At 50.6% G+C, this 26,541-nt stretch overlaps 2 protein-coding genes across 2 annotated transcripts; one reads left to right on the top strand and one right to left on the bottom strand.

The window, feature by feature from the left end:
* Positions 1 to 1,325: 1,325 nt before the first annotated feature.
* SRP68 (signal recognition particle 68) lies at positions 1,326 to 16,442 on the bottom strand. The gene is made up of 16 exons (XM_054645215.2): positions 16,242 to 16,442; positions 14,277 to 14,343; positions 13,661 to 13,774; positions 12,565 to 12,760; positions 11,791 to 11,873; positions 11,454 to 11,563; positions 11,043 to 11,125; positions 10,656 to 10,796; positions 7,257 to 7,355; positions 6,911 to 6,975; positions 6,470 to 6,629; positions 5,646 to 5,740; positions 5,285 to 5,414; positions 4,797 to 4,872; positions 3,905 to 3,957; positions 1,326 to 3,494 (listed from the first exon to the last, which is right to left on the bottom strand). Exons 1-16 carry the CDS (start codon positions 16,387 to 16,389, stop codon positions 3,267 to 3,269), a joined length of 1,848 nt encoding a protein of 615 aa, XP_054501190.1. The 5' UTR covers positions 16,390 to 16,442; the 3' UTR covers positions 1,326 to 3,266.
* A 3,692-nt stretch (positions 16,443 to 20,134) lies between these two features.
* GALR2 (galanin receptor 2) lies at positions 20,135 to 23,356 on the top strand. Its single transcript, XM_054645322.2, has 2 exons — positions 20,135 to 20,589; positions 21,907 to 23,356. Exons 1-2 carry the CDS (start codon positions 20,249 to 20,251, stop codon positions 22,685 to 22,687), a joined length of 1,122 nt encoding a protein of 373 aa, XP_054501297.2. The 5' UTR covers positions 20,135 to 20,248; the 3' UTR covers positions 22,688 to 23,356.
* The last annotated feature ends 3,185 nt before the right edge of the window (positions 23,357 to 26,541 follow it).

Genomic DNA, 26,541 nt, shown 5'->3' with positions numbered 1-26,541 from the left:
CCGGCTGCAGCCCACAGGGTACAGGGTAGTTCACAGGAGCTGTGAGGGAGCACAGGAACCCCTCAGCACATGCATCTTCTCCCAAGGATGAATTCTAGTCCCACAGCAGTTGGACAGGGACTTCCCACTCCTCAGTTCAGCCCCTGCCAGCCCCTGCCAGCCTACAATCTGCTGCTCCAAAGACACAGCCAGAGGCCACAGAGAACTCCTGACAGTGCCCACCTGGGGTGATCCACAGCTGGAGCAGCTTGGATTAGGCAACAATTTTCTAGCAACACAATCCCTTCTTTAAAACACCCCCAACCCATTTTTCAAAGGAGGCAGACACTGTTATTTAGGAGCTCCCAAGCCAGACTGTTGCAATCCCACGTGCCACCTTTCAGTTCTTTCACTGCCCAGCTTGCCTCATGCTCTGTCCCCCATGAGGCCCTTGAGACCCATCCAGTGTCCCCAGACCCCTCAGAGTGCACAACCAGAAATAAATATTGCTCAGACACAGGTCTATCACTGGTGGTGGAGTGAGGGCCGTGATGAACATCTCATTCCTATTTTAATAGATGCAATGGTACCAGACATGGCTAGCTCAGCCTGTAATTAAAATTCCAGTGCTAATCCCAAAGATACTCCATAGGAAAAGTTGATTGAAAGCAATCCTCTTGACCATTCTGCTGGAGTTTCCTGTTTTGAGGGCAATCACGTGGCCTCCTCGCCAATTAATTCATGGGAAGAGCACAAGCACTTTAAAGGAGCAGCGATGAAAGAGCAGGGCAATGAGGATGTTTCCAAGCCCCACAACGTGCTCTGAACCTTGCCCTGGCTGTTCCAGGCCCAACACCCGGGCAGGCCCAGGGGAATTGGTTTGTTCTGCACATCAGACACTTCACCTGCCTGCCCTGTGCCCCTGCAGCTCCGTGAGCCTCACCTGAGCCAGCCCAGGCTCCACTGCCGGGCTAAAAGCCTTGGTTTTGTCAGTCTGGTTTGGTCTGCATCGTACAGGTGACTTCAATAACAATTTCCCCCCCCCCCCCTTTACATCTTTAGGTTTCTTTTCCTAAGCCTCATCAGCACCTTCCATAATTTAAACCACACCACTGCTCACAAACCCCACTCCATTCACTTTCCACTAACATTACACCAAAACAAACAAGCCAAGTCACCTCGGAGTGGTGTTATCTGAGCCTTGGGGCAGAAGAGCCTCCTCCAGAGCTAAGTGGCCATTCCCCAGGGGCTCAGCAGCCCCAGGTGATGGTGTGACCTCGATCTTCTGAGTGCTGGGGAGGCAAAGAGTGCTCAGTGCTCCTAATACAAACTACACGCCTCAGAGGTCAGGAAGAAAAGTTTATTGTTTTCAAATTCCTTATCTGCGTTCAACTCATCAATTCCCTGTCAAAAGACATTTGGCAGAAGGAGGCCAATTGCTCTTAGGTTTTTGTAACTGTAACTAGAAAGTGGCCACAGGAGTTTCCCTGGAATCAATCCAGGCACAACAGAGAGCCGTGGAAGGAAAGCAGAGTTTGGTACAAACCAAAGGAGAACACTCCTGTGATTTTATCCAAAAGCTGAGAAGAGCAGCTCAGCTGGACACAGGGACCAGGTGAGCCTGGTCATTGTGGGCCTTTCCTTGCCTAAAAGGAAATGGGCTGTAAGGGAAGAGAAAGCTGCCAGTCAAGACCAAGTTTTACAGAAATTGCAATCTGATGAATAATCTTCCCACATTTCTTTCACCTGTACACCTCCCTTTCTTCTGTAAAATGCCCCTGGAATCCAGAGGCAAAGGGAACTGGCTACAACACCAGAAATTCCCATATTGTTTCCATGTTGCAAAAATTAAACACAAAGAAGAGGTTCCTCCTCCCCCTCCCACCTCTTTCTGAGCACACAGTTCTTCTGTACTTTGAGAACTCACAAATCAGATCAAACTGAACAAAGTGAACGTTCATATTAAAATAATGGGAATTGTTAATTCCCCCCATTCATCTGACATGCACCTTGCAAAGAAAATTCCCGTTACAACAAAAGCCCAATAATTCAAAATGGTCCTTGTTTCCAACCTTTACTCCAATGGCTACAAAAGGAGAAAAAACACTAAGTCCAGACAACCAGAACAAACTCTTGCTTCACCTGCCAGGACAGGCTGAGTGAAAACCCACACAGTGCTGGTGAAATCTTCCAAATGCTTTATTTAGGAACAGTTCTGCCCATGTGTTGTGGGTTTTTTCCCTACTGAATTGATCACAATTATGAAATTATCTGCACTTTCAAAGTGCCCATCCCCATGGCACCTGGGTGCTTTATAAAAAACGCTGTCTGGCACGACAGAGATGAATTATCACTCACAAACCTACTGGTCTGCTGTTCCTTATCCCTCATTTCATGTCTAGCTACTGACCAGGGACAAGAAACAAAGCAACAGATGAACTCCAGAAAAAGATCATCTTGTTTTCAGGCAAGGTTTAGATCAGAGACAAAACAAACACCAAGAGACCCAACTTCCCAAGAAGAGCAAGTAGCTATTTCTAAAGCCACCCATGAAGCTATTTTCCCAGGAAAATACTTTCAGGAATAGGTTCTATACTGTATGTAGGTATTTAATGAGGTGTGTGTATGAATAAAGAAGGGTGCTATTGGCCCAGAATACAAATTCACCACCACAGCAGGAGTAACCATCAATATTTGATGCTTGCCATCCTTATTGATAAGGAAAGAGGCTCTATTTTGTCATTTCAGAATGTTACATACTTTAAAAATATAGAGACTTCCGGGTTGAAAGGGAAGGAGAAGTTGCTGCCTTGGCTACTGTTCCACAGCCATTGTGTGGAAGCCTCACCTTGCTGGTTTAGCTCTGCATCTACTTCTGCCTCTATTTCCCAATTACACCCCAATTTCTAGATCAAAAAACCAAATAATAGTGTAAAATTATGGGACAGAGGCAGGAATCAAATTGTATCTATGCCCTGGTCCATGGTGAGTGAATGTGTACCAACCCTGGACAGGTCACTGATCACAAAACTTCTCCAAGCAGAAAGGAATTTCTCTGTGCTCCAGGTTATTTTCAGCTATTTATAGTGTATGTTTGTTTCTGAGTAATTGTTTGTCTTTAATACACTGGGAGAGAATGTGTGTGCACAGACATGAACACAGGACACAGGGGAGAAGATGGTAAAACTTCCCTCTCTTGGTTTCAGGTGCAGGTATTTGTGTCCTAGAACCTCTTGGAGCTTCTCCTTCAATACAGAATAAAACCTCTGTTCCTCTGGGGGTCCTGGTTAACTTTTGAATCCAAAAATGCCCTTTATATATCCTGTGAGGCCACTCTTGGCCTTCTGCTCCACCTTGTCCTCCAGAGGTGGGAAAGCAACATGGTTAAGGGCCAGGTCAAAGAACAAAGGTTTGCATGGAATGGGCTGGAATCCTGGTGGGAAGTGCACGAGGCTGACTTGCTTGCTGACCAGGGAAGGATCCAGGCAGAAAGTCTCAAACCGTTCTGAGAGAGGCTGCAAGAGACCAAGGCAGGGACACAAATTAAATCCCAGTCACATCAAAAGGGTCAAACATCAAACAGGACTGGGCAGCAACTGAGACAAGAGAAGTTCAAGCTCCCTTGTGAGGCCTCTGGGGACTCTGAAAAGGATTTAACCTCCTGTCAAAGCACAGCTGCAGGATCTCTGGAAAACCCTCCCATGTGCAGAGAGAAAGCCAAATAAAGCAAGCTGCCTCTCAGCTCCTACCTCACTGTGTGAGCTACCTTCAGCACCAAGCCTAATAAAATCTCCTAAATACACCAGTCATGACCAAATCTTGATCAATGTGACATTTCTTGTGTTCTGAGGACACTCAGGTAACAGGATAAAGGTGATAGTCATTAAGAGCACAGCTGGAATCTGCCTGAGCTCTTGGCTCTTACCTTGCCATCCTTGACCTGAGATGGAGACTCAGTCTCATGAGGATCATTTGCATCTGCAAAATTGAACAAAAAGGGGTAAGAATAACAGGCTTGACCTTGGTGTAGAGTAAGATTGTCTCAGGAAGCAGCTGTGCCCCAAGCTTAGCCATGATCCTTGCTCTCTGGGATACACAGGACAATATTTTCAGCAGAATCAACTTGATTTCTTGATTTCCAGAGCAAGCACCACACACACTCATCTACAGCCAACACAGCCCTGCAGTGGGGGAGCTTCTCCTTCACACTGTCATGAGAAAGTCTGGAGAGCAGCACAGACTTTGAGTGAAGCACACAACAAAAGATGATGACAACACCCTGGGGGGGGGGTCAGTTAAAGCAACATTAAGGCAATAAAGGAGGCAACACACTCCTTGTCCTGGATTCCCAGCAGCAGGCACAGCAAAAACAACAGCCCAAGAAATCACAAAGTTCATCCACCCCCCCGAGTTCTGTGGGCCAGGCTGACACTGACAGAGAGAACATCACTGCTCTCCTCTTCTTAGTTCACCCAACCAGGCAAAACTGGGACAAATAAGGCCAAGGAGTCTGCAACAAAAAATGAAACACTGAACTGTTCTCTGCAGGCTCCCAAAACAGGTGCACATCCCCAGGAAGGGTTTTAATATCTCTGGGCAGGGAGCAAGATGCCAATGTCCAGCCACTGCCTGCTGACCTGCACTACACACAGACAGAAGCAGCTAGAACTGGGGGAAAAGTACTTTTCCAAAGCCTGAGTGAATGGTGATGGAGAAACCTTTGGAACTTCAGAAATTATATAAAGGGAATGAAATAGCTGCAGGGACTTTAGTCAAGATACATTAGAGCAGAGTTCTAGTATAGCTGTGTAACTCACCTAGAATAGCTGCTGCTTGCAAGGAATACTTCTCTGCATTGACTTGAGTGATGAGATCCTGAACATCAGGCAGCTCCTAGAGCATTAAAGAAAATTATTTGAGAGCCTGAAATGTGCCAGTCTAAGAGTAAGAGCAAAGGTAAAACCAGAGAGTAAGAACTAAGAAAAATTAACTGTAATGTTGATAAGCTTTCCTAGAAGGGGAAAAGCCACAGCATTGTGCTTCAGGCACGACAGAAGTTGTATAAGAGAAAATGCACAGGTGAGAAAAAGTGATAAATTGTTTTGGAGTTGGTGCAAGTCTGTCCCTCCTCCAAGTGGGGAGCTGAACTGTTCCCATGTCACTACAAGGTCTCTGCTATAATGAACATTACCCTTCTCCCTAGTTAGAGATCAGTCTTGAATTATAATGGCCTGGCATCTAATTAACAATAAACAGTGGGACAGAGCTGCTTCATAAAACTTCAGCTTCAGGACTGGGCTCCTACCTTGAGGCTGTTCCTGTGAGCTCCAGCTCCCGACTGAACCTCGCGGGCGTATTTCAGCACCCTCTCGTACAGCACGAGGGCTTCACTCCACTTCTTTACCAGGACATAGGACTGGGCAATGAAGAAACACCTGCAACAGTCAAGAGAGCATTCCTGATGTGTTTGTTGTCCACACCTTTTGCCAACTGAAATGACTGGCAATAAGAGATATCCTTAAGTAGCAGTGGGCAGTTTCCCTTTAGCAACTGTCTCAGAGGACAGAGGAACCTGCATCAAAGGCCTGCACAGCACACAGAGCTGTGGAATTAAACTTCTGAAAGTGTCACGTGTGCTGAAGAAAACTTGGCTGTTTCTCAGTCACCTGTAAGCTTTGTACACAAGTGTCTTCAATCCAATCTCCTTTTGGAAGTTCTTGTCCTCTTCTAGGCCAGGAAGCTGTGTCAGTTCCACAAGGTTCTGTGCAAAAGAGAGTCAGAATAACAAATGCAGGCATTGCCTTCCTCTGGAATCTGCTGGTCTAAGAGAAAGCTGACCCTTCTGACAAGTCAACAGAACACTCCCAGGGAAATAGTTTCCAGTTTTCTAATCATCAGTTTTCCAGCCTTGTGAAGGACTCTCATTGAAACTTGTGCAAGTTGCCCTCAGGACAGACTTCCTGACACAAACAGGAATTAGGACAAAGACTCCTTAAATTTCACATGAACTAATTCTTCCATAAGGCATTTCCCTCTCCCATTCACAACTGCTTCAGTCACAGGCTCCCTCAGTTAACTGCAAAATTATGGGAGAAATGGAGAACCTGCTTATGAAGAACAAGTATTTTTAGCTGCTACTTTCCCTGGCCAGCAGAAACTGAGGTAGCTCTAAGGGTGCTGCACAAGAGTCAGAAAGACTGTTTTAAAACTTTATTAGAGTGCACAACAAAGGACACCCATTCAAGCAGCAGGTTCTGCTCATAACCTCATAAAGGGTTTTTTTGTGTTTCATGCAGATGTTGAACATCTTTGAGGTACTTGAAGGTACTCAGCTACTCTTCAGACTTCACAGTAGCTCACTTACAGTGCTGTATTTCTGCAATAACCTTTTGTAACACTCAGGTTTCCTACCCATGCACATCCTGTTTATCCTAAGCACACAGAGTTCTCAGGCTGGGCTGGAGAGCTGGATGTGTTTTCTCAGCAGTACCTGCAGGATGATGTCGTAGAGGCGGATGAGGTCCTGCGGCCGCGGCGAGCGCTTGCCGTCCTCGTCAGAGCGCTGCTGCTGCAGCAGGGCCTTCTGCAGGGACTTGGCCATGCTCTCGTTGCGCTTGATGGCTGTGGACAGCTTGATGTAGGTCAAATAACTGCCAGAATAAAAAGAGAAATCCCATCAGCACTGTCAGAGCTACTCAGATATTACTCTGCGTTCTGAACTGGTGGTGGAAAAACATCTGGGAGGTCAACGTGAGAGTCTGAGTGAAATGTTTACTAAGCTCCCTGAATCAGATCCTTATCTGTACAGTCATCCTTTGGGATCCCAAAGGCCCAGAACAAAAACCCATAAAACAAAACCAAACAAAATAAAATCTTGACATAAGAACATGGCTTCTTCACACTAGCACTGGCAGCAATGTTTGCCTATTACCTGTGTAAGTACTGGATGTTGGATACCTTCCCAGAATCATTTTCCAGAGAGTGTTCTCGTTGCTTCTGTGGGCAATGGAGACAAAACACTGCATGATTTACTTAAAACTGGCAGCCAAGGGATGAAAAACGCAGAACAACTCAGGGTTTGAGTAAGTCATGGAAGTAACAGACTCCTAGGCAAAAGAGAGAGGGTTTCTCCATTGCTATTCCCCCACTCCGGTTCTGGAGAGAGTAAATTCAAATTCAGCAGCTCTTTATTAAAGAAATCCCAGCAAGCTGAACACTAAACCACTCCCAAGGAAACATGGTGCCATTGGAAGTAGAAACTGGTGTTTGCTGCTTACCTGGTCAGGTTTCAATTCTTCCCGAACTGCCTGAATGGCATCTCTGCACTCACTGAGTAAAGACTCAAACAAACGTTCCTTTGTCTCCTCATTTTCTGCCTAAGAGCAAAGGAGATTCAAGAAATCAGAATTTTTTGTACGATGCATGAATTAACTGAGGAGATTAAATGAAGTTTCTCCCAAATTATGTCTTTAAGATCCATGGGTAGTTAGAACTCCAATCTGTGCCTGTCTGCAACATATTCTTGGGGGAAATCTGCCAGAAATCTTGGTGAATGGGGTTGGTGCTGAGAACTGAACAGCAGTGAAGGCCTAGCAGACAGCTCATGGCTTCATTCCTGCACCAGTTACCTTCCTTCCCAGCAACTCCATTCCCTCCTGCATGGCACCTGCACTGCCCCCTGAGCTGAGGCTGGACTGCACTGTGGGAAAGGCCCAGCAACAAAAGAGCTGAGCAGTCCTGAACTGGCAAACTACCAATGCAGACAGCTCTTGTTATGCTGATTTAATGTTCCCATGTGGTAAGAATATGCAGATGATTATCTTTTCTCCACTCCCACTCCAGCAATGTTCACAGTGGCAATAACTTGCTTGTTTGAAGCATCTTTCACAGTAACCCTACATTTCAGCAGCAGGAGTGACCGAGTGCTTTTCTGCTGTCACCATAAGTTTTGTTAAAAAAAAAAAAAAGTGAAGCAGCTTTTGGCCTTCTGCCCCAAAACCAGAACTTGAAAACAACTTTTAAAAAACAAGTTGAAGCCTGATCTCTGCCTAATTTATTGGCATATCGTGTACCCAATTAAACGAGCTCCCAAACCGAAACTCAGCCTTTATTCAGATGCTGAGAAGGAAACCAGGTGGAGATTGAAAGACTTGCAATGATTCAGTAAGAAAAAACTACTCAGAAGCAAACCTCAGCCTCAGTGATTGAAGGAAAACTCAAAAGCACCAGCACCATGTTGTGCCACTCCCATCTCATGTAACAGTGTGAGATGAGCTTTGCTGCAATAAATTTGCAATTGTCAAAATGAATAAAAAAATTGGTCTAAAACCATGCTCACTTGTTAATCTACTGCACAGCTCTACAGTCTCTGCCTCTCCACTTCCCACGTCCACAAACCCGATCAGGAATGTTATTTTTACTCCCTCACAAAGCCTCAGGTATCCTGCGATGGAGGCGGTTTTTTGGGTTTGGGATTTTTTTTGTTTTTAATTTAAGATTTGCTCTGAGAATTTTTAAGGTGGGACTGGCTCCTGAGAATAACCAGAGACGAGTCTGACTGCATTCTCAATCTCACCCAGAGCAGCACAGCAATTTCACCGTAAGCACAAAAATGAAAACAGACACAGCCAGATCATCATTCAGGCACAAACAGGGCAAGGGCTGGGCCCTGCAACGAAACAAAGGCTTTCCTTTCCAAGCAAAAAATCCTTGAGCTGATTCTATGCATAAATACACATGTTCTGATTTGGGAGATATCAGATCACAGAACTGAGACACAAGTGCTACAGCTGGTGATTCAACTGTCCTGACAGAACTGCACAGGTTCATCTTAGAGGGTTCATGGAAACCAATCCCACTGAACCCAATCCCGAAAAAGTGGAGTGCTCAGCTGTCAGATTTTCTTTGGTCTAAACCACTGTGTAACATCTCTGACACTTATTACCACCCATTTTTGCTGCAATCTAGAGATGAGCACAGAGTCCCTGAGGTAATACCAGCTAGGAGCACATCTGTGTCATGCTGCCCTGCAGCTCTGTGACTTCTACATGGTGAGAGCCAGTAGGCCCTCACAGTCACACCTTCAAATCCACAAAAGGACTGACACAAGCAATTTCAAACCTGGATTCCTATTTCAGTTTGGCTTATTTGTTCTGTTCCTCCCATTACCAATAAGGCACCAAAGGCAACAGAATAATTGCATTGGGAGACTCCATTTTTACGCAAAACAGACTGGTTTTACTTCTAATTAAACCCTGCAGAGCACTGCTGTTATGTCAGGGTTTCAGCTCAGTGAAGATGAGCAGAAAGGTGCCAAAGATCCCAGGAAGCACAATTCATTCACCTGAAGCTGGGTGCCCATCACAGCTGACACAACTGCAGAACTGCTGCCAAAAAGGCAAGTTTTATCCCTCTGGGAATGTAAACAGTGCTGCTGCAATGCTCAGCTCTCACCAGTCCACTCAACTCTGTTTAGCCAGAGCTTCCCAGGAATGCAAAGCAAGATTAGAACAAATTCAGGCTGTTCTGCCACTACTTTAAAGAGCAACTAAACTGACAAAGTCCAACTGTCAGCTGCCAGAATGGAAGTTAAATGAGGGAACTCTTGAGCTGTACTTCCACCTGCTGGCCACACTTATGTGCTTCCTGAAACCAAATCCATTCAGCAACATCCAGTTCCTAATATCATGGGTAACACTCAGGTTTCCCACCCAGCCACATCCTGTTTATCCTTAATCACATTCCTCTCACCACTGTCCCCTGCTCTGGTCTTAAACCTCTGCAGGGTTTTTGTTTTATCATTTCTGGTTTTATTTATCATTATTATTCTCCTGGTGATAAAAGGTTTTTAATGCTTCAAAATCCCCATGTTTAGTGGCAAGAGTTATTACTGAAGATCCTTTCAAACTCTGAGTGTATATGCAGCCACTGAAAAGCAGGATACCTCCTCTGGTCACCACTTCCAAGGAAAAAACTACAAGTGGAAAACTTGACTACAATACTAAAGACATGAATTGTATGTGCCACTGCAAGTTCCAGTGAGCTGGACTTTGATGATCCTTGTGAGTCCTTTCCAACTCAGGATATTCCATGATTCTATAAAGTGTTTCAGAACCATTCCATGTGAAATTGATTTACATCCTGACATTTATTAATCCACTTCCTGCTTTTGAAGATTTCCATAAGTCAATAAGAGAATGGAATAGATCTCATAGTACCTGCTACACCTGGCAAATGGCTATTTGTTGCTGAAGAAAACATGGTCAAGATGTATTTTCATTTTGGCTACTCTGAAGTCGGAGCATTTGAGCAAGATGCTTAAAAAATTAGAAGAGTAATTCAAAACCAGTTACTCTTAAAAATGTAACCTTCATTTCCAAGTGATGCACTAATAGTAATGGTTATCACCCTGCTACTGGAAGGCAGCCCAGAATGTTCCAAGGAGCAGGAATACACAGAACAGATATCCCAGACTACTCCACTCTGTGAGAGCAATCTCCAGCTGACACTTCAGCTTTGGGTTATAATCAGTATTCCCCCACTTTTACCTTCAGCTTTCCAGCCCCAAGTTTGAAAAAAAATTAGATTACTCAAAAGCTTTTAGTTCAGGTACCAGGTATTGCACAGAAGGCAAGAGGATGGTCAGAAGGGCAGGATGGAGAGGGTTGCTGGGTTACCTGAGCAATTGCTGCCTCGTTGTCAGCCAGCCCCAGCAGGAAGATCCTCACTTTGTCAATCTTCACTGGGACAGTTCTCCCTCTCCACTCCACCTCACTCATCGTGGCTGCCTGCTTTGCCCGAGTCTGGGTGATCAGTGCCTGCACAGAACACACTGAGCTTAGGAGCTTGAATTTACAGAGATGCAAAACTGAACCTCCTGAATTCATGTTTGATTGACTACTTTGAAATCAAAGGGCTTTTTGGGAAAGTGTTGTTTCCCACAGAGCCTAGGCTTGCTTGTTCACTTCTGTTCCATTCTGGCTTTTGAATGGTTTGCTGAAGCAATATTCACACTCAGCACAGTAATAATGAATATTTCAAGCTGAGGCATGCAAATAAATTACCTCCAGTTTTTCTGCAAGAAGACCTTCAGTACCACCAGACCTCAGTCTCATCTGCATCAACTCATTCATGGCAGATTGGTCACCTGAGAGAATCAACAAATTGAGATCACATTTCCATTTGACTTCAAAATCATTTTCATATACAAAAACTAATCATTAGATTTTACACTGGCAGTTTAGCTTGCAATTTTATTCTGACTTCATAGGCAAGCTACCACAAACTGTTATTCTGTCTTTCTACATATAACCACAGGTGCTGTTGCAAAATGAGGCCCTTTCTGCATTGCTAAACTGTCCCAATACATGAGCAGAATTTGCCAAAAATATTATGGCCTCAGTGTCACTTAGACCAGGGTTTAACTAAAAATGAATATTGCTTTCCTGGGAACAGATGAGGCCCCCCTCCCTTACCAATGTTGTAGGCACAGTAGCGGATGTTGGGTGAGATCTCCTCCACACGCTGGTTATACAGCACAGCCTGTTCTTCTGTGAAAGCATTGGCCAGCTTCTCATAGATGGTCCTACAGCAACGGACAAATATTAGCACTGCAGTGTGTGTCACTTGTGAGGTGCTATCCTAAGGGAATAGTGTGTGTCTGTGCTCTGGAGGATGCTATTTCTTCAGCAGCACCTCCCAGTTAAGCACAATTAACAATGCCCAGAGTTAGTTATGTTAGTTTAGTTATGTACATAACTAAAGTGATCCAGCACTATTTCCTGAAGGAAGCTGGTGAAGGGAGGGACTCACTTGCATTTGTTGAAAGCCTCCATTGCTGCCTTCCACTCCTGGTGCTCGAAGCGAAGCATGCCGGTGAGATAAGCCATGTACGCCTGCACACAGAGCGAGGGCAAGGTCACTTCCCCCCATCAGCAGCATGACTGGGGCCACCTTCAGCAGGAAGGCTGCTATGACTCCTACAGGGGGTGACTAAGCCTTGCCCTTTTCACTGGGGCTTCCCACAGAAGACAACTGATTTGGATGACAGGTTACAGCTACCTACCTCTTCTCCTTTAACTGACTCTGCTGCATTTCTAAGGAACCACAGAATCATAAAATGGAATCACAGAATGGATTGGAAAGGAGCTTAAAGATTATCTAGTTCCAACCCCTCTGCCATGACAGGGACCCCTTCCACTAGACAAGGTCACCCAGAAATTAAAGATATTTCTTGTGTGTTATGCAATGGCCCACTAATGTCACAGCTTTTTTCCCCAGCAATATGCTATACAATGGCAGTTTAATTAAATGAGCACAGCACTGCTGTTCAAAGATTTCACAAGAGTTGTTTCCTGTTTTCCAGGAACCAAATCTTGCATTCTAGGTGGCTACTTCAGCACATTTAACAAAAAGGTAACTCAGTAGATAAGCAGTTTCTTAGGCTGTGTTGCACCATCTTAGCTGCCCTCAATTCTTTGTACTTTTATTATCTATTGAGAGATAGTAATTATTTCTTCACCCCAAATCCCAAAGGTTTCTTGTTCAGCCCTTGCAGTACAACAAGATGAAAGTATCAGTGGTTACCTGAGCTTCCAGCTTAGTCTTGGCATCCACCCTATTGCTCTCACAGAGCCTCTCCAGCTCCTCGGCGTGTTTCACAGCCTTGCGCAGCCGCGACAGCAAATGGAAGCGCTTGCGGGGCTCCGTGTTGGCCTCCTGCTTCAGCTGCATGGCATAGCTCCAGGCCCTCTCTGCATCCATCAGGATCAGCAGCAAATACCTGCAGGGCACAGGAGGGTGCAAGGGACAAGAATGACACTCAGACAAGAGTTGCATCACCACCAGCTCTTTGCCATTTGGTCTGCCAAGTTCAGTAGCAGAAGTGCAGCTTGGTTAGTAAGAGGCAGATGCTTTTATTTCTTAAAGTTCTAAGCACACAAAGTCTTGTTATTCCTGACTAGTTTGTGCTGTGTTTCTCACTCAGAAGTGTAACTACCCCACTGAGGAAGAGAATTAGGTATCATTCTGTAGTACCACAGACACTACAAAGACAAGGGATTCATCATTTTAGACCACTCTTCAAACTGGTTCAAAATGTTCTTAAAAACACAGGTGAATGCATCATCATGTATTGTTTTCCCACAAGAAAAGACAAGACAGGAAGCATTTCAAGTATTCCTAAAAGATGGCAAGTGAACCCAAAATCCTGGCTACTCTCCATATATTCTGTCAGACAAGCATTCCGTCAAATTTAGAAGATTCAAGTAAAAATTGCAGTGCAATATTTCTGTTCAAACAGAAGGGATTGCATCTCTAACCCCAACCTGCTGGCTACATTCACACTACCAGCATTCCCATGGTTAGTTTGCAACAGACCTGAATAAGCATTTCCTCTTCAATGTCACAGAAATTTACTGATTATGAGAAAAATCCATTTTAGCCACTATGAGGGAAGAGAAGGAACAGGCTGTTGCTGCTCCTTCTTGTCTCACTGGATCTGAGCAGTGTCTCTTGCACCTGCACTACAGCCTGAACTTTTATTAATATCAACAACACACATCTCTGAAAAGAAATGTTTTGGATGATATTGCACTAAATAGTTTTCCACCTGAAACAGAAATCACTGAAAGGAAACTCTTCAGCACCATACTGAATTCTCAATTCCACCCAGTCCCTGTACCTGTTGTCTGAGAGAATCTCTTCAGTTACTTTCTTCCCAGTGAACTTGTGTCTGTTGCCCATCTTGAAGTTGAGAGTTTTGCGGAGCCGCCTCAGTCTGCGGGAGCAATAACCCCTAAAAAAAGACAACCAGAGTCAGAGTTTGGCCAAAGGACAACTCTGCTTCTGCTTACTGCTCTATCCAAATAGGAAAAAAAATTAAGGCTGTACCAGGCAATGTTTTAACAATTAAAACACCGTGTGTGACATATGGTAGCTCAAAAACTACATGTAATGCAGCAATTAATAGAAAACAAGGTAAGAAGACATGTAGTTATTGATAATCTTGAAAAATCAGGGTGATGTGGTCATTACTAACTGCTTTATATTGAAGACTGAGCTCTGGAGGAGTACAGTGCCTACCAGGGAGGTGTGAACACAAGCTCCTATGGGCAGTGGAGATGCAAGAGCCAGCACAGCCCCAGCACAGTACAGCCAAGGGATATCAGCACACAGGGCCCCATGTGGAACAGCCTGTCAGGGGTTTCCACCTGGCAGATGGGTTTTGCTGCCTGCTACAGGGGGTTACAATTTAAATGAAGAGAAGCCAAGCCCCAGGAGCAGCCCCCAACACTCACCTGTACCTCTGGAAGTCCCCATGCCTCAGGCCATGCTGCTGCTGCGACTCCTTCACGATCTGCAGGACTGCGGCTGGCGTTAAGGGACACTCACAGTGCAGCGGCACCAGCTCCTCCTTCCACCCCAAAATAACAGCAGGGAACCCACAGACCCCATCAGACAAACACACTTTGAACACTGGGGCAACCCAAAACCTCCTAAAAGCAGAGAGATGATGGCTCTAAAGCACCTCATGAGCCCAGAGCTCCTGCCTGTCAGCAGAGACTGAGACAAACCTCAAGCACCTCCTCCAGACACCCACGGGAGTGCTGCTGTCACCAGAGCTCCTTTTGAGATAAGGACCCATCCAGGATAACACACCTGACTACAGGACCTCCCCAGCCACAACTGTGACACAGATTTATAGGAAAAGCTGAGGTAGAGAAGCTTTCCTGCCCAGGAATGTCCCCTCACTCAAGAAAAGAACAGAATCACTGCTGCCTGCCCAGCACAAACAAACAAACAAAGTGCCTTCTGAGCACAGAACCTCATAAAAAGAGTTTTTGGAAATAACTCCAGGGTTGATTTTCTCAATTTTTCAGCACCTTTCTTGTCTTGCTGCAACAAATATCAGTGACACAAAGCACTGCCCTGTGACCTAGGGCACCATCACTCCATCAGTTCCATCCAGCCTCTGCATCCTTCAGTGTATTGGCAAAGCTCCTACACTTCCTTTATTCCCTCAGTTACTCCTGCCAAATAAAACCCTGCCACATTCTAGTAAATCTCATGTTTTTCATTCAGTTTACAAGGCAGGTTATTTTGTGAAATAAAATCTCCACCACACACAAAAAAATCTCTGTGCTATATATATTCATACCCCAAAATTTCCCTTTTAAGCTTTACCAAGAAGCCTCTAAAGAAAACCTACAATAGAAAAAACCAGACTGTACAACCCCAACCAAAGAAAAAACTACAACTACACCTAAAGAAACCACCAAACATTTGAAGTTTAAAATGCCAGATGTCTAGCAAATTGTTTTCTTGGGACTACACCTGAAAGAAACTCTCTGAAGTACTAAAACCCTGCACCAATAGTTATCACACTGAATTATTCTACATTTGCAGAACAACCAAGTCCAACTGCAATGTCTCAACACAGCCCTCCTCATCCCTACTGTCTACCCAAGATTTTTTCCAAACTCTCTTTTATCCTGCACAGTTACTTGCTGAATTCATGCCCTCTGAACTTTTTTTTTTATTTTTTTCACTGACTTAGGCATTCCCAACACTCCCAGGGCAATTGCTGTGTCTGCACCTTACTCCACACTTACTGACTACACAACACCTGCCATATGCCACGTGGAAAACTGCAACCTGATTTCCCCCGGGCTTCCCTCTGACCCAGAAGATAAAACTCAGCTCTATCACAGCTGTGCAGCTGGACTGGTTTCACGTGGAAGTTTCACCTACAAAACCTCCACGAGTTTTACACGCCGAGATTTCAGAAGCACTAAATCTGCACGAGCCAGTCTGCCACTTCAGCACACTTGTTAAGATTTTTTAATGTATTATTGCTCACTTCAAGCTGCAGTATCACCACGAGCAGCTCACGGGTGCCCTGCTAAGGCTTTTTTATGTATTATTGCTCACTTCAAGCCGCAATATGGCCAGGAGCAGCTCACGGGTGCCCTGCTCGCACACAGCCCCGCTGTGGAGACTGACGCCAGCTGTCCCGGGGTTCGGAAGGAGACGCAGCCCAGGGAGAGCGCGATTCCATAAATCAGGAAAGCCAGATGGCCTTTTATCCAAACCAAACCCTCACAGGCCCAGGCCAGCACCGCCCGCAGCTGCGGGGTGCCCCTGTCCCTGTCCCCGCCGTCCCTGCCCGCCCCGGCCCTGCGAGCCCCGCGCTGCCGCCACGTCCCCCCGCCGCCCACGGGGCCGGGCCTGCCACGTCCCCCCGCCGCCGCCGCGCAGGATGCTCTCCAGGCCCAGGCTATCGCCGAGGCCGCCGGGCTGCGGCCCCGCCGGCCGCTCGTTCTCCTTGTTGTCCTTGCCGTCCTTGTGCTCCTTGTTCTCCTCCGCACCGGCCCCGCGGCCGCCGCCGCCTCCCTGACGCTCCGCCGCCATCTTACACCGGGGCCGCGGCCGCAGAGCATCACGGGCCGGGAACGGCCGCGCGCGGGCCGCCGGGAACGGGGAGGACCCGGGGGGAGCCGGGACGGGGAATGGGATTGGGAACGGGGAAACCGGGACAGGGAACGGGATCGGGAGAACTGGGACAGGGAACGGGATCGGGGGAACCGGGACAGGGAACGGGATCGGGACAGGGAACGGGATCGGGACAGGGAACGGGATCGGGACTGGGGGAACCCGGGACAGGGAACGGGACTGGGGGAACCCAGGACAGGGAACGGGAGATCAGGATTGGGATTGGGGGATCCGGGATAGGGAACGGGGGGAGCCTGGGACAGGGGTCGGGAACGGGATTGGGATCGGGAGATCCGGGACAGGGATCGGGGGGTCCCGGCGGCCTCCCGGGGCCGGGCCCCTCGCAGGCTGCGGGTACGTCCCCGCCCGGCCCCTCCTGCCCGTGTCCCGCTCCTCCATCCCGGACTAAGCCCCCCTTCCGTCACAGTGCTCTGCCCCAGGCCACCCCAATGCTGACCCCAAAATCAGCCCCAGCAACCCTGCCCCGTTCACCCACCCCAGAACTGACGCCAGAAATGACCCCAAAATCAGCCCCCAGGGTGACCCCACTCCTGGCCATGCTGTTGCTGCGGCAGTCCCGGGGGAGCCTCTCCCTCCATCCCTCTGCCCCTTCCCGGGACACTGCGAGCCTGCTGCTCTGGGCAGCCCTAGAGGAGAGGGGCTTTAAATTCCCCCGGGCTGAGCACTAAAATCAAATCCTCCCACCCCCAGCAGCCTTAACCCCTCGGGCAGTGCAGCTGGGAAAGGAGAGACCGCCCTTATCTCACCTCACCTCACCCCGGAGCTACTTCATGCTGTAAGCACTAAAGACCAGGTCCTTTGCACGTGGGGCTGAATACCTCATTTGGGACAAACACCAAATTTATTTGAGCACCTAATGGTGATATTTACATAAACACTTATAAATACAATCTGCTCCAAGAGCTGCTCATGCCCCCAGACCCATCTTTGCCAGCCCTGGGCTCTGCCTGCCTGGCTGCACTTTGCTGTCACACTCCCAGAAGCAATTTGGCTCCTCTCCCCTTCCAAGGGCTCAGCTGTGACCTGTTATTCACGATTTCAAACCTCTCCTTTCCTCTCCTAGACAGCAAAGCTCAAAGGGAAAAAAGAAAGAAAGAAAAATCAACCATGTCCTCAAGTGGCAGCTTTCTGTGCACATGTTCTAAACTCTCTGCTCCAGGCTCCAAATGCATCTCCCAGGGATTCATTTCATTCCCTATCTGAACCCAACTGTGCTCCAGGATGGTGCTGAACTAAGCAGGCACAACAATTAAAGCCTATTTTACAAACAACAGCTCCTCTCTTGCAGCTATGGCAGTTCACACAGGCTTGGCTCAGGCTGGCACAGCAGCACCCACCCTCAGGTGCCCAAAAAAGCACCCAAAGGACCTATTCCAGTGTCAGGACAGCCACCAGGTGTGGCACAGGCACATTTCTGCCACACCACCTTTCTTGCACACTGGCAGGAAGCTTTGCTGCTCCTCTGGATTCCTCTGGAACCTGGAAAAGGGAGGATAAAACCATCAGCCACCTCCTGGGTGTGTGAATTCCTCCTGCACAGCTGGCTCTGCCCTCCCCCAGAGCAGGGGCAGGGGGGTCACAAACCTGCAGAGCCCTGAGGGGATCCTTGCAGCGAGGCTGAGCTGCCTTTGGTGTCACAGGGACTGCTGCAGAGAATAAATCCAGAGATTTGCAGGCACTCACATCCCTCTGCCAGCCAGCCCTGCAGCCTGCCAGGCCTGCCAGCCCCACAGCATGCCTTTTCCTATTAGTTTTGGCCTTTTCCTATTGGTTTTGGCCAGAGGGGATCTGGATCATCCTCCTGCACCCCTGCCCAAATAACCCATCTAGGTCTCAGGACAAGAATACATTTTGCTGCTATTTATTTCTATCCTGCTACTCCCAGGTTTTACTGCTATTGGGAAGAAACTGAGTGTTTTCCCTCTTTTTTTTTTTTAATAATATCACTCTGCAGCCTAAGGATGGGCCCAGCCTGTCTGCAGGCTGACCAAAGACACCACCACTACCATCATCCCAATACCCTGTGGTGTCTGAGGACACAGGGCAGGTCCCACAGGGTGAAACCTCCCTGGGGCCAGGCTTTCCCACGAGATTCCAGCAATCCCCATGGTCGTGGCTGGGGATGTGGCACAGGAGTGGCTCCCTGGGGACATGCACAGGAAGGCAGAGCTGAGCTCTGTGTCTCAGCAGCTCCTTGACCCCTGTGGGGTGCCCGAATTTCTGCTGTGCTGGTCTTCATTGCCTGTTTTTCCCTGTGGGATGTCATCAGGACCACGGAGCATCCTCACCCCAAAGGGGTCTGGTTATCTCCAAGTTAGGCGCAGGTTTTGTGGGGCTGGGCAGCCGAGGGTGGAGAGGGCTCCGTGTGCTCTGGTGGCCGTGTCCCAGGGCTGGGAGTGTCCCCAGAGCCCCAGCACGGCAGGCTGGGTGCTGAACGCCCACTGAGAGAGCAGAGAAGCTGCGGAGTGAGTTACTTACAGAAGTAATCGACGCATTAAATATTTCCCTCTCCACAGAAGCAAAACAAGGCAGGCTGGGGTGGGGTCAGAGGGAAGAGTCCTTGGAGAGCTGATTGCAGCGGCTGCTCCCAAGGTTTCCACCCGTGCAGGACCAAAAAGGCAATTTTGCTGGAAGACATGGCACGAAAAAGATTTGCAATGTATCACACTGCCCTCCTAGCCGTGGGGAGAAATGCAGTTTCTCTGAAAACCCCACCTCGCGTGTTTTGGTGCGAGGATTTCGCTGCCGCTGGACAATGCGGACACATCCGCGGGCAGAGGATCCCCATTCCTAAAAATCAGCCCTGCAGCTCCTGGAGGTGAACAAACAAACCCTTTTTCAGTGGCTACTGAAGGGGCAGGCGATAAGAAAACCCCGCAGACGCCTCACTTTGGGTGCCCATCTCCCTTTGGGGTGCCCAGCTACTTTTAGGGTGCCCGGCTCCCTTTGGGGCGCCCAGCCCGGCTGCCCCAGCCCCTCCGGAGGGGTAACAGCCCCGAGTGACATTTCCCCCCCCATCCCCGGGCAAGCCCGGCCCGGCCCGAGCCCCTGAGCCCCCGAGGGTGGCGGGGTGCGGATCCGTTCCCGGGCTGCGGATCCGTTCCCGGGGTGCGATGCGCGGGGCCGGGCGGGAGCCGCGCCCGGAGCCCCCGGGCCCCCCCGCTCCGCCGGCGCACGGAGAGCGCCGGAGCCGCCCCGCCGGAGCCGCCCCGAGCTCCCGCACACCCGGAGGAGGTGAAGGGCCCGCGGCTCCCCCGCGGCTCCCCCGCAGCCCCCGCCGGCTCCCCGTGCGCCCCGCTGGACCCCCGCTCGCTCCCCATGCACCCCCTTCCCCGTGCGGCTCCCGTGCGCTCCCCGCGCTCCCCTTCCACCGTTCTCCCCCTTCCCGCGCATCCCTGCTGTGCTCCCCAGCGGGCTCTCTCTGCACCCCGTTTCCCGTGCAATCCCTGCTGCAGTCTCCTTGCACCCCCTTTCCCGTGCAATCCCCGCTGACCTCTCCGTGCACCCCCTTTTCCTTTGCCTCCCCGCTGCACTTCCCACTGCACGTTTCCTACCCACTCCTTCCCTGTGCATCCCTGGGTGCTCCTCATTGACCTTTCCCTGCACCCCCTTTCCCTTTCCCTCCCTTCTGTGCTCCCCAGCGTGCTCTCCGTGCCCCCCACACGGATCTCCCTGTGCACCCCCTCACCCCGTGTGCCCCCCGGTGCTTTCTCCACGCACGCTGCCCCCTCCAGCCCCTGGCCGGGCACTCCCGGCCATGAACGGCTCTCTGGCGGGCTCCGGGGGTGGCTGGCAGCCCGAGTCTGTGATCATCCCACTCGTGTACTTCATCATCTTCCTCGTGGGCACCGTGGGCAACAGCCTGGTCCTGGCCGTGCTGCTGCGCAACGGGCAGGTGAAGAACACCACCAACCTCTTCATCCTCAACCTGGGGGTGGCCGACCTCTGCTTCATCCTCTTCTGCGTCCCCTTCCAAGCCACCATCTACACCCTGGAGGGATGGGTGTTCGGGCCCTTCATGTGCAAGGCCGTGCACTTCTTCATCTACCTCACCATGTACGCCAGCAGCTTCACCCTGGCCACCGTGTCCCTGGACAGGTAGGAGAGGGAACAGGGGGAGGGGCTGGCTGCATCCTGAGGCTCTCCTTTCTCTGGATCCCACCAGGCAGGGAGGGGACAGATTCCCCTGGAGCTAAATCCTGACTGCTGTGATCTCCCGGGCTCCTGGGGGAATCCAGGAGCATTTCCCAGTTGATGCAGCCTCCCGCAGTATGAGGGGCTGCATATGGGGATCCCTGGCCCCAGTGCCCAGCTGGAGGAAGCTTTCAGACCCCAAAAATCTAGGACTGGGAGTTATCCACAGGCCCCAGCAGTGAAGTGGGGATGAAAAAATGAGAAACAAACAAAGGTCAGTCCGTGTGGAGCTCTGGCTCTTCCTGGGATGCACAGAGAGCCCCTTCCCTCCCAACAGCCCCTGGCAAAGCAGGCAGACCTTGAGGAGAAAAAAGCACTGGGATGTTTGAGCTGAGACACTGATTTTCCCACCCTCCCCTTCTATTAGCAAAAAGCCCTTTTCTGTCCCTGTGCTGTCCCTTGTCCCAGTGGTTATCCCAGCCTGTTCCAGGGTGGGTTTTACTGGGAAGCCTGGAACAGGCTGGGATAATCTGGGAGCTCCTGCCTGTGCTTTACCTCAGTCCCTGCCTCTGCAAGGGCCAGTGAGTTATGACCCTGCAGCGAGAGGCTGGGAGCTCCTGGTGCTGCTCCACTCAGTGCCCAAACCCTGCCAGGTGGGATGTGGAAAGTCCATGTGCCAGTTCCCTGGGAGGCCCTGGAGCCCAGCTGGATGTGTCCTGCCATCCCAGCACAGCCCTGCACTGCCTGCTGACAGCACCCCCAGGGGCTGCCTCTCCCCCTGTATCCCATGGAGCAGAGGGAACAGATGTGTTGAGCAAGGAGGGCTTGCACAATCCTCAGATGTGGGTGCAATTAAGGGACCAGCTAATTAGAGAACTGAAAAGGGGTAATGTGCTCTCACATGTGCCAGTACAAAGAATGCTGTGCCTGGGATTCCTGGGCACTTGCTCCTGCCTTTGTATCCTCACTGCCCCAATCACTTGTGCCAGACACTGATGGTGAAGTGAGTGTCTCCTGGATTAGGGGAGGGACAGAATGGGACCATCCCCATTGGCCCCACAACCACTGGGAAGAGCAGAGGGTGATGGGACAGGGTCAGGGAGAGAGTTTTCCTCAGTCCCTTGTGGGTCCCTAAGAAGCACCAGGGAATCAGTTGTGTGACTAACTGCCCTGGAAATCCCAAATCCATCATTTCTGCCCTCTCTCCAAACTGCTCCTGGCAGTGCTCTCTCTGTGCCCTCCCCAGGGCTGCAGCCATGTCCCTCTCCCTTTGCCATGCAGGTACTTGGCCATACGATACCCCCTGCACTCCAGGGAGCTGAGGACACCCAGGAACGCCCTCCTGGCCATCTGTCTCATCTGGGGGCTCTCCTTTATCTTCTCGGGCCCTTACCTCAGCTACTACCAGGAGTTCCAGCTGGCCAACCTGACTGTCTGCCACCCCATCTGGGAGATCTCCCAGCGCAAGATCATGGACACCTGCACCTTCATCTTCAGCTACATCATCCCCGTGCTCATCCTCAGCCTCACTTACGTGCGGACTATTCGCTACCTGTGGCGGTCCGTGGACCCTCTCCAAGACATGTCAGAGTCCAAGAAGGCCAAGAGGAAGGTCACCAGGATGATCATCATTGTGGCCGTGCTGTTCTGCCTCTGCTGGCTGCCCCACCACCTGGTCATCCTGTGCGTGTGGTTCGGGTACTTCCCCCTGAACCACTCCACGTACGTGCTGCGCATCCTCTCGCACGTCATCTCCTACGCCAACTCCTGCGTCAACCCCATCGTCTACGCCCTGGTCTCCAAGCACTTCCGCAAGGGCTTCAAGAAGATCTTCAGCTGCCTCCTGCACAAGAAGGCAGCGCACAGGGTGCATGTGGCCCAGGCTGCCCACACGCTCAGCACGCTGGAGGCAGAGCTCAGCGAGGTGACCCAGCTGAGCGAAGCCCTGCCCGGGCGCTCGGCCGCGCGCTGCAGGGTCCCCATGCAGCCCTGGGGGGAGGCAGGGCTGGAGGGGCAGCAGCACAGAGCAGATGGCTCCTCTGTCACCTTCAACGTCAGCTAGCACAGCTCCCTCCCACCCCACGGCTTTGCAGTCTCCTCCAGGCCTGGGGCCGGGCAACATTTTGGGTCCAGTTGAATCCTTTTCATTCAAATGCACCCAGAAATCACAACTGTGATGCTGCTGACACAAACTCAGCCAAGAACCAGCTAAGGACAGGCTTTGCTTCCACCAAGCACTTGCTGAGAGCAGAGAGATCAAACCCAAAAATCCACTGCCATCTGTAAACACCTCCTCCTCTGCCATGGATGGACTTACTCCCTGTTGCATCTACAGCCAGAGCCTGTGAAAAGCTCTGGCCCCTCCAACCAGCATCTGGAGCTTGTGGGTGCACTTTTGGGGACATTTGGAAAGTCTTGTTTTGTTTGTGTCCTGGTTTAGGAGCTGCATCCTGGGGCAGTGCTGGGCACAAACCCAGCTCAGGTAGGAAAATCCAGAAGCAAAGCACAGAAGGTCACCAAGGACCAAGGGGAGGGAGGTTGTTTGCCAGGGAAGCACAGCCATGGACCCCTGGTAGGGGAAGGATTTTTATGCCTTTGCACAGCCTGGGGACAGCTCAGCATCTCAAGCAGGAGACAAGCAGGGCACTGACACTGAGGTGGGACAGCCAGGGCTGTGTGAGAGCTGGGGGTGTCCAGCAAACCTGGGAATAAATAAAGCCCCTCCACCCCACCTGCCGTGTCCAGCTCCTTTGGGAAGCCCCACAGCTGCAGTGGAGGAGAGGCTGGGGGGTGGTGGGACCTGCTGGAGGCAGGGACGCTGAGGGGGGATGGAGGATGTGGGTGATGCCCGAGCACATCCCTGGAGGGGGGCGCTGCGGCACAGGAATGTCATGAATGTCACTGCACCGCTGAGTGACGCTGCCCACAAGAGGCTGCTGTGATTCACACTCCCACCTCTGAACCCTGCAAAGGCTCCAGGGTGCCTGAGCCCTGTGACAGCCACCAGCTGCAAGTGAAATCCTTCCTTTTGTTTACCAGAAGAGCATCACAGGACTAGGATCAAGTCACACTTTTGAAAACCCCGTGGCAGAGCACAGCCAGGGTTGGGAGCTGGGATGAGCTCTGCATCCCTACAATTCCCAGGGGTGTACCCCAACAGCCCCCATGAAGGTCAGGTCTCTATAAACTGCCAATACAGAGGCTCTCAGTCTGTCTGCACAGATTCCACTGTTGTGAATCCCCACAGCAGAGCTCCCCAGGGCTGGGATGGGTATTTCTGTCCAGGACCCTGGCTCTCCCTGGGGGTCTGCTGCTGACACAGCCCTTCTTCCACCCAGCCCCAGTGCTTGGCCTTCTTTTCTTGAGAAGCTTTTGACTGTAAAATATTTCTTTTCCCCTGCTGAGTGTTATTATAACCAGATCTTCCTCTCCCCACAGAGAGGGCCATAAATTGGCCACCTCCTCCTATCAGTAATGGTGATATTTAGTCTAGGCCTGTTCCCAGCATAAGTCACAGACAGCAGCATATAAGCAGCTCCATTAATTACATCTGCATTTATCTCCCTGCTCAACCCTTCACAGCCAGGGAAAACATTGAAGCAGCTGCACAAACACAGCTAAAAGCTTCACTTTCCTTGGCCCCTCATCTACCTCTTCTCTGAGAGCAACAGGATCTGCCTCCAACAGATCCCACACACACTGAGGGGTTCTGTGCACTCTCCTGGGCAGTTATCAGCTCACCTTGGGGATGGAGATGTTGGCCCACCCCCTCTGCACTGCCCAAGGGCACAGGTCCCTGTGCTGGCATGGCAGGGGGTGCAGTATCCCCACACCCCCTGTCAGAGACACTGATTCTGCTCCCCATCCATCCCACCCCAGCCTTTCCAGCAGCCTCCCAAGCCCATGGCTGACCCTGCCCTGCCCTGCTCTAGAGCTGCCCCAGCCGCTGCCCAGACACATCCCAGGACACCCCTTCCTCAGCTCCCAGCCCAAAGCATCACTGTGGCCCCTCTGGGCACCACTGGTCCCGGCTTATTTCTGGTCACTGCTCAGCAATGAGGTCCCAAAGGGTGACAGCAGGCTGGGGGCAGGCTCTGCACAGCTTCCAGCCTGAGGAGCTGCACCTCCCTGCTGCCTCCAGCACCCCCAATCCCCTCTGACATGGCTCACATGGCTGCTCTCCCCCTCTCCAGGGGCAAAGAGGGGCTTGGTGATGGTCAGCAAGGTCAGGGCTCTGTGTGGTGACACATCCAACACCCCCTTCCCCATTTTATGGATCCTCCCCCATCCACTGACCCTCACTTGGCTGCAGGTGTAAGAGTGAAGCCTGGGCCAGATCATTATACTGTTCACAGCAAATTCAGAATTAGAGAAAAAAGCCCCCCCCAGCTTATCTGACATTGTCCCTGCTCTGAGGAGGAAACCATCACCCTCACACCCAGCCTGTGCCCTGATGAACCCTCCAAGGGCAAACACAAGGTTGTGCTGCCAACACAAAACCATATTTAGAAGCTACTTTCCCCCTCAAATAACAGAGCATATCAGGCCCAGATGGAAAAGACAAGAGCATCAGGATCTGCTGACACTCACCATGCTCCCAGCTGAGAAAAATGGGCTCCTGGTCCATTCCCCTGGGAGGTTTTATCTTAAATTAAGAGCACTGCAAGTCCTTATGTTCCAGTTAAAATTTAATAAAAGGATATTTAACTGGAAGTGAAAAATGAATAGGATGAACTGAGTTCCCATCAAGCCCAGGAGTGGGCAGGGAGGTGAGGGACACTTGGCTGAAAGCTCAGTTACTGTGAGCTTTCCACACAGATTTATCACTAGGGTTAGAGAAGTTATTTTGGTTTGTGGGTTTGTTTTCAAATATTTACTCTGCCAAATTTGCTCCCCAGTCTGAGGAGGCAGCAGAGAGCACCCCCAGACCCTGGCACAGCCCCCAGTGTGGGCGCTGGGCAGCTAAAAAATAAGGGAGAAATGGGGCTCCGGCCCCAAAACCTTGGATATAGAGACACATTCCCTGTGTCAGGGCAGAACGGGAGTGAGGGAAGGGTGTCAGACCCCACAGGAGCCTTGGGGGAAGCAAAAGGGGAGGCAGAGGGGGTCCAGCCCCATCTGTGGCCCCTTGCCATGGTCTCAGCATGACTCCAGGCTCCACTCTGAGCTCTCAGAGGGGCAGGAAGGGCTCAGCTCTGAGGGGGTCAGGCTGTGCTGGCCACCATGGTCGCTCTTAATTAACGTGTTGCAAACACATTCCTGACCATAAAAAGGCAGGGAGCTCACGGAGCCCTCCCCTGGCGCTGTAGGGGTTGGACACAGCTCAGCCTGGAGGCTGCCCCGCTGCCACCCTGAGGAAGGGGTGGCTCAGGACAAAACTGCTGCTGCTCCCAGGGCAGCTCTGGCTCCCCACACTCATCCCCTGAGCAGGGAGAGGCAGACAGTGAGGGAATGCTTACAGCCAGGCTGAGTGGGAGGCTGGATTTAGGGAACAGGGACCGGCTGGCTCAGGTTTCCCTTTAACTCAGGAAATGAGGGTCTGGATTCCCACCTGGCAGCAGCAGAAATTACCTGTTCACCCAGGGAATCACCACCTCCAGGTCCTCCTCACTGCACATATCAGCCCCCAGCAGCCTTCTACCCCCCTTCATTCCTCCAGATGCAGCCAGGGCATCCTTGGGGTAGAAACAATGCAGTCAGCTACTGGTGCTGCTAGTGGAGGGACCAGGATATTTTACATCCCATCTCTGGCTGCATCTGCCCCCCATCCCTGGTCTGGCACAGCTTTCCTGGGGCAAAAGGCTGACAGCAAAGCCCAGAAAGGCCTCTTTTGGTGGGGGCCATGCAGAAGCATTCCCAGAGCCTCTGGAGAACAGGATGTGGTCCTATCCCAGACCCTTGGACAATCTCACACCT

This window comes from Agelaius phoeniceus, chromosome 19, assembly GCF_051311805.1.
Source record: "Agelaius phoeniceus isolate bAgePho1 chromosome 19, bAgePho1.hap1, whole genome shotgun sequence".
Lineage (NCBI taxonomy): Eukaryota > Metazoa > Chordata > Aves > Passeriformes > Icteridae > Agelaius > Agelaius phoeniceus.
The sequence above is the reverse complement of the archived record's forward strand: the minus strand, read 5'-3'. Positions and strand labels throughout refer to the sequence as shown.